The sequence below is a fragment of the Arachis ipaensis genome, chromosome B04 (genome assembly GCF_000816755.2).
Source record: "Arachis ipaensis cultivar K30076 chromosome B04, Araip1.1, whole genome shotgun sequence".
NCBI lineage: Eukaryota > Viridiplantae > Streptophyta > Magnoliopsida > Fabales > Fabaceae > Arachis > Arachis ipaensis.
This window is the reverse complement of record NC_029788.2, coordinates 23,054,719-23,068,173: the sequence shown is the minus strand read 5'-3', so window position 1 is coordinate 23,068,173 and position 13,455 is coordinate 23,054,719. Positions and strand designations below refer to the sequence as shown.

At 32.1% G+C, this 13,455-nt stretch overlaps 1 protein-coding gene and 1 long non-coding RNA gene across 4 annotated transcripts; both read right to left on the bottom strand.

Moving 5' to 3' along the window:
• LOC110270576 lies at positions 4,363-4,914 on the bottom strand. The gene is made up of 3 exons (XR_002360215.1): positions 4,730-4,914; positions 4,521-4,651; positions 4,363-4,417 (listed from the first exon to the last, which is right to left on the bottom strand). It is a non-coding gene; the product is annotated as an uncharacterized LOC110270576 (long non-coding RNA).
• On the bottom strand, positions 5,263-8,971 carry LOC107637720. Of its 3 annotated transcripts, XR_002360850.1 has the most exons (5): positions 6,420-7,088; positions 6,200-6,321; positions 6,025-6,109; positions 5,504-5,926; positions 5,263-5,386 (listed from the first exon to the last, which is right to left on the bottom strand). XR_002360850.1 is itself a non-coding variant. In XM_021121004.1 (4 exons), exons 1-4 carry the CDS (start codon positions 6,446-6,448, stop codon positions 5,779-5,781), a joined length of 384 nt encoding a protein of 127 aa, XP_020976663.1. In that variant the 5' UTR covers positions 6,449-7,088; the 3' UTR covers positions 5,395-5,778. The 3 variants fall into 3 exon arrangements, 1 of the variants encoding a protein (XP_020976663.1); XR_002360851.1 differs by lacking the exons at positions 6,200-6,321; positions 6,420-7,088 and adding an exon at positions 8,953-8,971; XM_021121004.1 differs by lacking the exon at positions 5,263-5,386 and having other exon boundaries at positions 5,395-5,926.

Below are 13,455 nucleotides of genomic sequence, written 5' to 3'. Positions count from 1 at the left end.
TCTAATTGTACTCTGCTTCATTCTAATCTCATACAACCTCTGGGATTCAATCATGGTGAAACAGTCAACAACAAATTGTTGAAATAATCGCCTACACTTGTGAATAATTCCATCTTCTTGCTCCCTAATCTGCAGACGAAAACATATGAATTCCCTGAGAGAAACCCTTGTTCTCCTTCCAGGGACATATCCACCAACTTGACCACGATAAGGAATATTCAACTGGTAACTATCCTCGCCATATGGAAACAACAACGGATACTGTAAGGGCCAATACAGAGCATGAGTTTCATAGATACGTTGCAACTGACCAACAGTAGATCGAACAATAATGTCGCGACCATGATCCGACGAATCAAAATCTCCAACAATCAGAGCAGCAACTTCGTCACAAGAGGGAGTATTGTAAGTTCTTCGATCAACCTTCCTATGCGAATACAACTTCAAAGAGAAGATCTCGGATGGATGACACTGATAGAATTCTCTGACTCTTCGAAATGACTGTGCTATGACGTTATGAGTATCGATCATTTTCAACAACTCAGTTATCAATTCTTGATCTATCTCAGATGTTTGCCTAAAACAAATATACATTAACCACAAAATTATATTTAAAAACCACACAGAACACAATTTCGATATGTTTTCATACATGATTATCAGTCAGAAATGATTAATAACGCATTATAACGGGAATAAAACACAATATAACTATGCAATGACAGGTATTAACCTATTTTCAATGTAAATAACATTAAAACATCAGGGAAATAAAATAAAAAAAATAAACGACAACATTTCAAACACACATACCGAAAGATTCCCTGCCTATGCATTATCTCATGCTGAGTGTCGTATATATATAATTGCACAAATTTAGGCTTCTGACCAGGATCTGGGAGCAAACTTCTAATCCGATGATAATTTTGACCAGTTATTATAAACTGTGGTGGACCACTCCCATCATTCACTGAATCCGGTACCTTACCACCAAGAGACGTGAAGGCAAACATACTGTTATAAGATCGAATATTTTTTTGGAAATACAAACTCTTCCTATCATGTCCATTAATCAAATTATATAGCAGATCTGGGGGCTTTCGAAGATAAGGTAACTGAATTTTTTCTTTTGAGCAACAAACAGTAAAAACAGGACGATTAATTGTAGAGTCTCTTTCAACATGTTCCGATAACCAGAAACACGCCCCACAGATTGAACATTCATAGTTAGGATCACCAACATCAAAACAACCTGGTAAAGATAAAGCAGAAAAAAACATGCATAACAATAAAATTTTTTTTATCTCAATTAGATGCCATGAAATAGATTGAACATAAAATGAATAAACCATTAGCTTACTGATATAATATATAATAAATAATTGACTCGTTTAAATTTTGTCAAAAGAATATATCACAAAACACTATTTATATTTTACACTGCCTGAATAATATCTCATCACGGAAGCACAATGGAATCTTTTAAAACTAAGTAAATAAGATTTTTATTTGAGTATTCTTGAATAATAGATGATTTAAGAAAGAGAGCGTACCTTGTATCTTACTTTGCAAGAACAGAGGATGATCAATAACAGAACCAACTTGACTGAATGAATTTATCGAATGATCATATATTTCTGATTGGTCTATATTATTCATTTTAATTTAAATTAATAGAAATTTGTGTAAATATATATTTAACAACCAAATATAAAAAAAAAATTCATGATGAAATAAGAAATGAATTAATTATTTAATAATCAGCATAAAAATTGAACATTAAAAATGTAATAAACTACAAAAACCAATCTGAATTAACATTGATTTATTAAAAAAGAAAATGTAGATAAAGCCTAATGCATATTCAAGAAGAGTTTGTTTTTTTTTTACGTTAGAATAGACTTTGTTTCATTATTTTAATCACTCATACTAATTGTGTAAGTTCGAATTAAATAATCTAAATCACAATTAGAATCATCTTGTGTTTTTTTAGACTTTAATGACTCTATTGGTGCATAGCATTTTCCAAAATTTTTAAGGAACTCCCTTTTTTCTTTTTTATTTTAATTGAGTCATTACACCATTTTTTTTTCTTAATTGGCTGCAAAGGCTTTGTTTTTCTTTTAATTGAATCCATGAACCATATTTTTTTGTTGTAAATACATCCTGATACAATTGAGCGAATCAATATCAAGACTGGCCTAATTAAAAAAAAAAGGAATTTTGTCTGAGGGACATAATTGAAACAAAAAAGATATTATATGCACCTAATAGAAAATTTCAAAAAATTAGAGGACCAAGAGAGTAATTTTTTTTTTAATATGCAATTATTGATTATGACACCAAATTAAAAAAGTTTCAACAATACCCGTCGTGTATTATATAGCTACAAAAGTTAATTCATTAACTAATTACGTGAATCTAACCACATAACCAAAAAACTTTTCATACTGTCCAAGGCAAGAATACACCCTAATCAAACAGTTTAATAACCTCTAGTACTTATGTATCTTTCAAATAACTATATAAATTAAGCCTATCTGGTGATCCAAATGATTTTATAAGCAAATTTATGATCGGATTAATTATTTCAACCATATGCGGCAACTGGTAAGGGTTACGCTAGATAATTTAACTACCTTAAGTAATTGTTCGCTTTGAATCAAGTATTAACTATTTTAATCACTTTCAGCCATGTGAAAAAACAGGAGCTAAACAAGTTCACGATCATGTTATGTAATTTAATAACAAGTTATCATAATTTAGGATGATTATAATTATTTTGAATGATATTTAGAATAATTATATAATTTTTAATTTTACAAATATTAATTAAGATGTCAAATTAAAAAAAGATCAAGTACAGAAGTCTCCTGACATGTTTAATTAGGAATTGTATGAGTTACTAATAGTTAAAGTAAACCTTTTAGGTATAAAACTGCAAAAAAATGTTAGTAAATCAACAAACGAATGTGTTATTACATATAAACCAAAAGAACTTAAAATATAATTTAACAAAAACAAAATTGGACAGGGATAAAATACTTAAAGATATTATTATATCTGACAAAATAAAAGTTGAACTCTGATAAACATTCTGGGATACGTCAACTAAATTTTTTAAAAGATAAAAATGAACAGAAACATTGGAAACATATAAAATAAATAGATAAATTATTAGAAACATAATGATTAACTACAAAAATATAGGTAGAGCAAAAAAAATTACCCGAATAATCATTCAAATACACAACAGGCGTCGAGGAATGGAGCACCTCTAAAAGATTAGAAAAGGAACAAAATTACAAAGACTCCGATGGATATAAAATCATTGAAAATTCGACCAAAATACTAAAAATATCACAAAAGTAAAATCAATACCGACCTCTTGCATTTCGATTGTGACTTTGTGTTCGCTTTCTTTTCAAAGAATTTCTCCTATATTCTCTAGCACGAACAGAATTATGAGACATCTTTGTTACGCGTACTAAACAAAACAAGAGTTTGAAACACAAGCCACAAAAACTACCCCTAATTCATTGCCAAAAAGGCATCAACATTGTTAAGTACCCATGAAAAAACAAGTATTAAAAAAAAGGGGGGTCGCTAGGAAAAGAAATTGTCAATCTATTCACTGACAAATTTTTTTTCTTTTCTTGGGGGAGTAAGTGTTGAAGTTAACTTTATCAAAGCTAAACACACCAAGAAAGAACTTACATAACCATACATAGCTTTGATAAGGGAGAAAAGCAAAAAAAAAAAAAAAGTATTCTAATCAACACCAATAACTAATTGACATGAAAAGATAAAGTTGTACAACAATGAACAAATAAAAATTAAAAACTGCTGCATTTCATGAAAATATTGATAGTGATATGAACAATTACATATGGCTATCTCTCCTATGATAAGGAGGATTCCAACATCTGACTACCTATCCTAGTATGTAACCTAAACAGGCTACAACATTGAAAATGTGTCCAATCCCTAGCAAAGTCACTATTACAAAAAAAGGGGGTTGAGAATAGACATACTTGACACATAACCGGACCCAACACAAAAGGAAAACCCCTATATCTGACAATCCTATTTGTTGGACACAATCCAAAAAAGTCAAACCAAAATAGCATCCAGCCAGCATGATTACATTTCGATCTATTTGGAATCACAAGCCTTCTTAAACACTTATAAATATACTATATAAAAGACCTACACCTACACATAGCAGCTCAATTCCACACCTTCAATCACACCCCCATTAACCTTGGCAACCTTGGACCCATGCCCATCTGCAACAGTAGCCGCTTCTTCAAATTGGGGATTCAAATTCCTCTTGCCATTGGGTGACAACATCATTTTCATGAGTAAGCTTTTCTCCGTATTGGCAATGTGCATGGAGAACGTGGGACAGCACCTCCTGTGAGAAACAAAATAACAAACCTATGAAAGTCACTCAAGATTGCAAAATCTATTTAGAAACAGCACACATAGGAAGGAGAAAAAAATTTATATAACAGAACCTGAGTTTCCTTTTCTGGTGAGCTAAGCAATATATCCAGTTCAGCAAAAAGATCATCACTAACAGTATCATTGGTGGGTGTTTTCTCATCTTTCCCATCTTCACCATTAATTAAGGCAGCAAACTCAGTCCCTCCAGAAACAGCAGGCTATTTTTCAGCCAGAAAATCTATAAGAACTGGGGATTTAGATAAAATCCTACAACACTCACCAGCAACTTTTTCACTTTTGATACAAGTCTTTGATGACTCCTCCTTAATACCAATATCCCCTTTTCCACACGGGACAGATTTGTGTAAATCAGGCTCCTATTCACATGGCATAAGAGTTTAAAGATACATTACACCATAAGAAAAATTCACCAAAGCAGAATATAAAAAAAAAGAAAGAACAAAACATGAATTTACACAATCTAAGGATAATTATAAGTATATGTAACCTTTTTTGGAGTAGACTTGTCATCAGCATCATAATTGGGAAGTTCAAACATGGTAATAATGGTGGGATCATCACATATTCTCCTAACTCAGAAAGTGCCATAAAATGTATCATGTAGGACACCTTTGATATCAACCTTCAGCAGTAACTTCTTTCCAATGAGCCCTTGGAAAATGGGAGGATAAGTATCCCCACATGTAAGCTATTTTGAAAGTAATACATAGGAAATACAGAGTTTAAATAACACATATCACATCCCATAAAGTGAACAACACAAAAAAGACAAACTAAGTACATACACTGGCATCTCTTTGAACCTCAGTAAACAAGTCAGCACATGATTTCTTAAGCAAATAAGATGCCTCACGATCAAAGAAAAGGAAAATACCCTCCCCCACTATGATCTTCAACTGTTATTTTAAATTTAAATCTGAAGAGAGGAAAAAAAATGAACACAATGATTCAGAAAAAATAATACCAAGAAACATTATTTTTACAAACAATCCACAAGACAAAATAAAAATACATTTTGAACAAAATTTCTGACCTTGGAGTGACATTAGTTATATGCTTCAAACAGAAATCATAGTAATATGCACCATTCTGAGGATAGATACCCTTTCCACACACACAAGCAGAATACCACCAGCCTCCATCCTCAACAATACCTTGGATTGTACCAAAAATGATAAAAGAACCCTCCTATCTAAACGGCATTTCAGAATTTGTTAACAATATGAATGAAAAATCAGATCTGAAAATTGTTGTTTGATTTTCTTTTTCAGTTCATTTGTGCATAAAATAAACATAAACACAACTAACTCAAAAGAAGACAACCTGATTGTTATCTTGAAGCTCTTCAATGGTGCATTTTCTAGTTAAACGCATGAAATCATCTTCCAAGGACACAACTTTACCCTCATTTGCAATAAACAGTGGCTGGGTACCATTCACACCTTGCTCAATCATACTAAAAGAAAAAAAATTATGCAAATACTTGTACTTGTTACCCCAGATTGGCTGTAAATAAAGAATACAATAAAAATCAACAAAATAAACCATCCTAACCTCTGCCTGAACTCAACAACTTCAGGAAGATCAGGATTAAATAACATTTGAGTGGCATACATCACATTTTGAAGGCCTACTTGACCTACACAGGAACACAGAAAGAGTCAAGCAAAAGTTTATTGGAGACAACACCTAGAGCAGCAATGAGATTTACAGAAAACAAACAATGTACCCCTAAAGAACTTGACTTTTGCAAGTTGAATGACTACAACAGGCTGCCCCACATAACCGGAGGCAAGGAAATGATTTACTTGATTAACATAGTCCCCAAACAATTCACATCGCAACGTAAGACTGAAACTCAAAACATAACAAAGAATGAAACAGAAAATAAGGAGAAGAAGTGATTAAAACATAAAGAAAAACCAGGAGAAATGACTCAATCAACATACTCTTTTGAAGTTAATTCCAGCACAATCATTTTCACAATTTTGCCCTCTTTTGCATATTCTTTCTCTTCTCCAACTGAAGTTAAAAGACCAATAACATATATTCCAAATAAACACAACCTATTAAATATTCAAAGCATTTGTTAAAAAAACTTAAATAACAACAGACAAAGAAGATAGACACACCAACTAAAAAATCATAATCTTCGGTCATGTTCAGCAGCTCAGAAAAAGGAAACATGTTGAAACAAGTCTTAGGGATAACATCTTCATCAACAGCTACAACAGTGGTTCGGTGAAGGAAAACCAATTTGAATTCATGAGAAGTTGCTCTATAACTACCATGATTTGACACAACAGTAAAGTATGCCATTCTATAAACTTGACCCTCAACTATAAGATCCTTAAACCTATTAAGGAGTGGTTTCTTAACTGTAGCTTGAATTTTTCCACACTAGAAATCTAACAAAAGAACAAAATCAGATTAGTGAAACACATAATTTAAAATTGAAAATTTAAAAAACAAGTAACACCATATTTAAAAGAGAAGCTAATAGGGGCTAACATGCTCATCAATGAGAATCATCTCCATTGAGTTAGGAACCTCATGGTTACCAAAAGAGGGTACAACCCAAAGCCTTAGAACCCTAACTTTCAGCCTCTAAGCCTCTCTAGAAGGATGCATCTTAGAAATCATATCAAATGGAGGAGGCATTGCAGTAAAAAAAAAAAGGAGATAAACAGAGTTGATGAAATAGATCAAAATGAAAACAGAAAAATTCTGAAATAGATAGAGCTTAGGAGGAAATAGAAGAGAGCAGAATGTTTGTGCATTGAATGTGGTCCACCAACAATCCTTTTATAGAAAAAAACCAACACACAAACTCACCTTTTTTAATTCAAATTGAGGATGGAAATGGAGAGAAAACGAAATCTGAGTCCATATGCATCTCCATTCAATGGCATAAAGACAACTAATCATAGGAGCAAAACCTGAACCAATACAAAAAAAAGGAAAAACAAGTGAAACTTTCAAGAAATCAAGAAATAAGGAGCAAAAAATTAGATATCACACCATACCTACTACAGTGTACCTACATGTCATTACACCATAGGGAAGACAATCATCAACTACCCCAAACAATGATTCTACTCAAGGCAATGAGAGTTGGTAAATGTTTTAGGTAGGGATAGATTGGAAACAGCAAATCAATGGGAAAAGAAAGTATAGACAAACATCAATAAAAATCTGTCAATCACATCAACATTCAGGAAATGGATGAGATTGAAACCTCATACCTTGATACTGATTCCAAAATTTCCAATGAAGAATATATAGCACAACCTTATTATGTGTGCAGTAAACATTTTCATGGGAAAACCAGCTGATATCTAAAATTTTTTTTTCACAAACACCAAAAAAATGTAATGCAATTCAGTTGAACTTAAAAAATAAATAAATGACCAGTAGGTTATACATCAATTTCTGTCAACACCTGAACAGAACAGAATGGAATTCGGAATGTAAAACTTGAATGGGAGTGGCAAAAGCATATTCCTTTATCAAAGAAGCACAAGAATTCATAACAATCAGCTCTACTTCTATGCAACAGGGGAAATATACAGCAGTCTTTGCATAACCAATAAAGAATTCAAATGCAAGTGACGTGACTAACAAAAGGTTTCTTCAAAATGCAAATAAATCACTAAGAAGCTATCAATCAATTGGTATCAATCACATCACCACTCATCAAATACACTACCTAGAAGAGAATTCCCTAGTAACACAAACAATGGAGCGATGCCATCTGATTGTGAGAAAGCCACTTTCTTCTTATCAATCACATCACCACTGACCAAATAGATAGAAACCCCATACCTTGATACGGATACAAACATTTTCAGTGAACAATGTATGGCAGAACATCATTTTCCGTGCAGAACAGATCTTCAAGGGAAGATAACCTAATCAACGTATAGGTATTTGGAGGAGGGAATTCCTTGTTAGTCAAAAAGTTCTTTTATACAAACAAGAAAAAATGGAATGAAATTGACCTAAAATCAAATCAAACTATATAAAGGAACAACCAGCAAGCTATACATCAATTTCTGTGAATGACATGACTACCAATAGAACATATTAGGTACAAAACCCATTCCCTCATCATGATTCACACAACCCACATGCAACCACCAATTCACTTGATGTAAACTTGATGGATTTGTTGAATATACAGAAAATAAGAAAATAAAAATAGATTCATGAAATTTTAATATTGCATTCAATGGGTCTACTCTCAATATAATTATGAGAGTGCTTCATAAAATTTGAAATCAAACATAAAATGAAAGAACATGATCCTAAATACAGAAAACAGTATAAAAACTAAATGGATTTGTTGAATATATACAAAGTAAAAGATTAAAAATAGATTCATCAGTTGATATATAGAATTTAATGGGTCTACTTTGGATATAATTAAATGAAGCACACAAATGCATCACAATTAGTTCTACTTGTATGACAGAGGCTCACCTTTTTTAATTCAAATTGAATATGAAAATGCAGGGAAAACAAAATATGAGTCCATATCCATCTCCATTCAATGCCATAGAGACAACTAATGAGAGACGCAAAACCTGAATAAACACAAAAACAGCAAGAACAAGTGAAACTTTCAAGAAATCACGAAATAGGGACCAAATCACCCCATACCTGCTACAGTGCACCTACATGTCATTTCACCATAGGGAAGGCAGTCATCAACTACCCCAAACAATCATTGTACTCATGGCATTGAGAGTTGGTAAATGTCTTAGTTAGGCATACATTGGAAACAGCAAATGAATTGGAAAAAAAAGTATATAGATAAACTGGAAAAAAATATACACAAACATGAATAAAAATCTGTCAATCACATAACCACCAATAGAATACATTAGCTACAAAACCAATTCCTTGATAATGATTCTCACAACCCACATGCAACCAGCAATTCATAATAGGTAAACTTAATGGATTTGATGGACATACCTAAAAAAAAAAAGAAAGATCCATCAATGGGATTATTTAATCAGAATTGAAATGGGAATGCAAGACTTGAACAGTAGAGGATGCAATTCGGAGTGCAAAAAAAATTGAATGGGAGTGGAAAAATCATATTCCTTTATCAAAGAAGCACAAAAATTCATGACAATCAGCTCTACTTCTATGCAAAAAAAGGAAAGATCCATCAATGGGATTATTGAATCAGAATTGAAATCGGAATGCAAAACTTGAACAGCAGAGAATGGAATTAGGAGTGCAAAAAAATTGAATGGCAGTGGAAAAAGTATCTTCCTTTATCAAAGAAACAAAAAAAATCATGACAATCAGCTCTAGTTCTATATAATCAAAATGCAAATAAATCACAAAGAACCTATCAATCAATTCCTATCAATCACATCACCACTCATCAAATAGACTACCTAGAAGAGAATTCCATAGTAACATCAAATTGGGAATCCAAAAGTTGAAAAGGAGAAGCTGGGTGTATAAATTTTGATTATGAATACAAAATAAAATTAGAAATTGCTAGATTTAGCCCAAAAAATCCAAATAGATTAGTGAATCAAAATGGAAATTGGAATGCAAAAGTTGAATAGGAGAGAATGAAATTAGGAATGAATTGACCTAAAATCAAATCAAACTATATAAAGGAACAACCAGCAAGCTATACATCAATTCTTGTCAATCACATCACTACCAATAGAACAGATTAGGTAGAAAATCCATTCCCTCGTCATGATTCACACAGCCCACATGTAACCACCAAATCACTTGATCTAAACTTAATAGATTCCTTGAATATACACAAAATTAAAGAATAAAAATAGATTCATGAAATTTTAATATCCCATTCAATGGGTCTACTCTCAATATAATTATGAGAGTGCTTCATAAAATTTGAAATCAAAGATAAATAACAGAACATGATTCTGAATAGAGAAAACAGTATAAAACTCAATGGATTTGTTGATTATACACAAAGTAAAAAAAATAGATTCATCAGTTTTCAATATAGGATTTAATGGGTCTACTTTGGATATAATTAAATAAAGCACACAAATGCATGACAATTAGCTCTACTTGTATGAAAGAGGTGAAATATACAACACTTTTTTGCATAACAAATAAAGAATTGAAATGCAAGTGACTTGACTAACAAAAGGTTTCATCAATATAATTATTTAAGTTCTTCATAAAATTTTACATCAAACATAAGTAAGAGAATTTTGATTCTGAATGCAGAAAAACTTATAAATTGCTACATTCAGTGCAAACAATTCAAAGGGATTAGGAATAGGAGAATTGATAATCACATGAAATTCTAAACAAGGAAACAAAGAAGATGAAACAGATTCATAGACCATACTCAACGTTAACAACAACTGGGAAAGAATGTAACCAACAACATGAACCCACACACAAACCAAGTCACATACACAACTTTCAAATTACAATTTTCAGAAACCCTACACAATAAGATCTGGAATAACAGTGAAACAGATACCAAAAAGGATCAGAATTTGCAAAATTAGGAATTCACAAACCCTACAAAATAATATCTCGCCTAACCATCGAACAGATAGCAAACATGATCAGAATTTGCACAATTAGAAATTTCAGAAACCCTAGACAATAGAATCTCGGTTAACCATGGAACAGATACAAAAAATGATCACATTTTGCACAATTTGGAATTTCTCAAACCCTAGACAATTGAATCTGGGTTAACCCTGCAACAGTAACCAAGATTGATCAGAAGAAAGTACACAATGAAGGGAAAGAAACAGGATGAAGAGGAAAATAGGTTTGAAGGCACCTGATTGATTGATCGGAGATCTTCCATTTGAGCCTCCACTGGAAAATGGCTAAGCTGGATGAACGGCGACGAACCAAAGTCCCAGGAAAACAGGGCTCCTGAACAGAGCTTCCTACGGCAGAGTAAGGAGAAGAAAGCAAAGCTCGTAGGGTTTCAAGTAATCATTACTTGTTCAAACAAATCAATAGAGAAGGTAGGTTGCGTGAAACACTCGCTGAAAGGGAAGGTAGGTTGCGTGAGCGAGGAGATGAAACGGATGACTGACAGCGATTTGACAGAGGAGCACATGCACCCCCTGAAGATCAGAAGCCACGCTGGAGGGGATGCCACCGTGGAGGAGAGGCGCCACCTGGGAGTAGAACCGGCATGAAACACGGAGAGATGGCCATGTCAGAGATAAAACCACGGCTATCTATTGTTTGATAGATTATACTTTTACGGTAACAAGGACTTATCAATTATGCATATCCGCATTACATGACCAGAAAAAATTTTGGATGATAATTCCTTAGTTAATGGATCAACTATCATCATATCAGTACCAATATGCTCAATAGATATTTTTTGTTTCTGTACTTCTTCCTTAACTGTCAAGTACTTTAAATCCATGTGTTTTGCACCCTTAGAGTACTTGTCATTCTTAGAAAAGAAAACAGCTGCAGAATTATCTCAATAAAGCCTTAGTAGCTTAGCTATACTTTCAATGATACTAAGCCTTAAGATAAAATTCCGCAACCACAATACTTGAACATGGCTTCAAAGCATGCCACAAATTTTGCCTTTATAGTAGAAGTAGCAATAATAGATTTTTTTGCACTTTTTCATGAAATAACTCCTCTAGCCAATATAAAGACATAGCCAAAAATTAACCTTCTCGAATCTATACATCCAACAAAATCTGAATCTGAATAGCCAACCATTTTAAAGCCATTTGATTTTTTGTAAGTGAGCATGTATTTTTTGGTGCCTTATAAATACTTAAGGACTTTCTTTGTAGATATTTTTTGCGTCAAATAAACCGGTTGTTTATGAACAAAAAAAATGTTATGACTATTCATAACATTTTTTGTGGGTCCAATGACATTCTCTTTATTGGGCTTTGCTATCAAAGAGAACTTTTTATCCGACTAAATTATTACCCAAAATGGATCTATTTGATTTTTACATGTTCTGACAAAAAAAATAGTCTTTATGCTATGAAAATAAATATTAGAGTCATAACAGAAAAAAAGGAAAGAATTTAGAGAGGAGAGAAAAGAAAGAGAAAAGAAAGAAAGGAGATAATAGTAGATCACTTGAGATGGTTTCAATCAAATTATTATGTTATATATAAAATACTTTAAAAAATTATTTAGTCAATGCTGATTGAATTAGGTTACATCTATAATTATTTTATTAATTTAAATATTAAAATTCAATTTTAATCTAAAATATTTATAATAAAATATTTATAACTCTTTACACATTGTTATTGTTCTATTTCTATTTATGTTCTATTAAAGTTTAATGTCAAATTAGGCCATGTAGTTTGTCTTTATATGAAGTTAATAGTTAAAAATTATTAGATGATTTGAAAATTTTGACTAAATTATCATCTAACAATTCTCAACTATCAACTTCACATGAAGATAATTGCGCGTAAGTCTTTGCTTTTAAATTAAATGTAATTATTCTATTTTATTTGCTTTATTAGTAGCAAATAGATTACTTTAATATCAAAAAAATTTTAAGAGAGAATTTTATTAGAGTCATTTTTTATAATAATAATAATAGAAATTAGGAAAAAATATTAATAGCGGATATTAAATATTTTTAATTTTTATTTAAAAAATGAATATAGACAATGAATTAGGCGCATCATTTATAGAGGTTTGGCCACTCGAATTGCATTGTTTGGCTGAGCGATGACCTGAACACGCTGGGAGAGTGAAGAGAGAGTAGAGGCATGTTCATCAATGGCGATTAAATGGTCAAACTGTCTATGCCAACCTCCAAATGAATAGCCAGTGTCTCATCTCAACAACTTCAACTTCTTCTCCTCACTCTCCCGGCGTGTTCAGGTCACCACTTAGCCAAGCAATGTAATTTAGATGGGCAAACCTCTTTAAATATTGCGCCTAATTTGTTGCCTATATTTATTTTTTTAATAAAAATTAAAAGTGTTTAATGTTCGT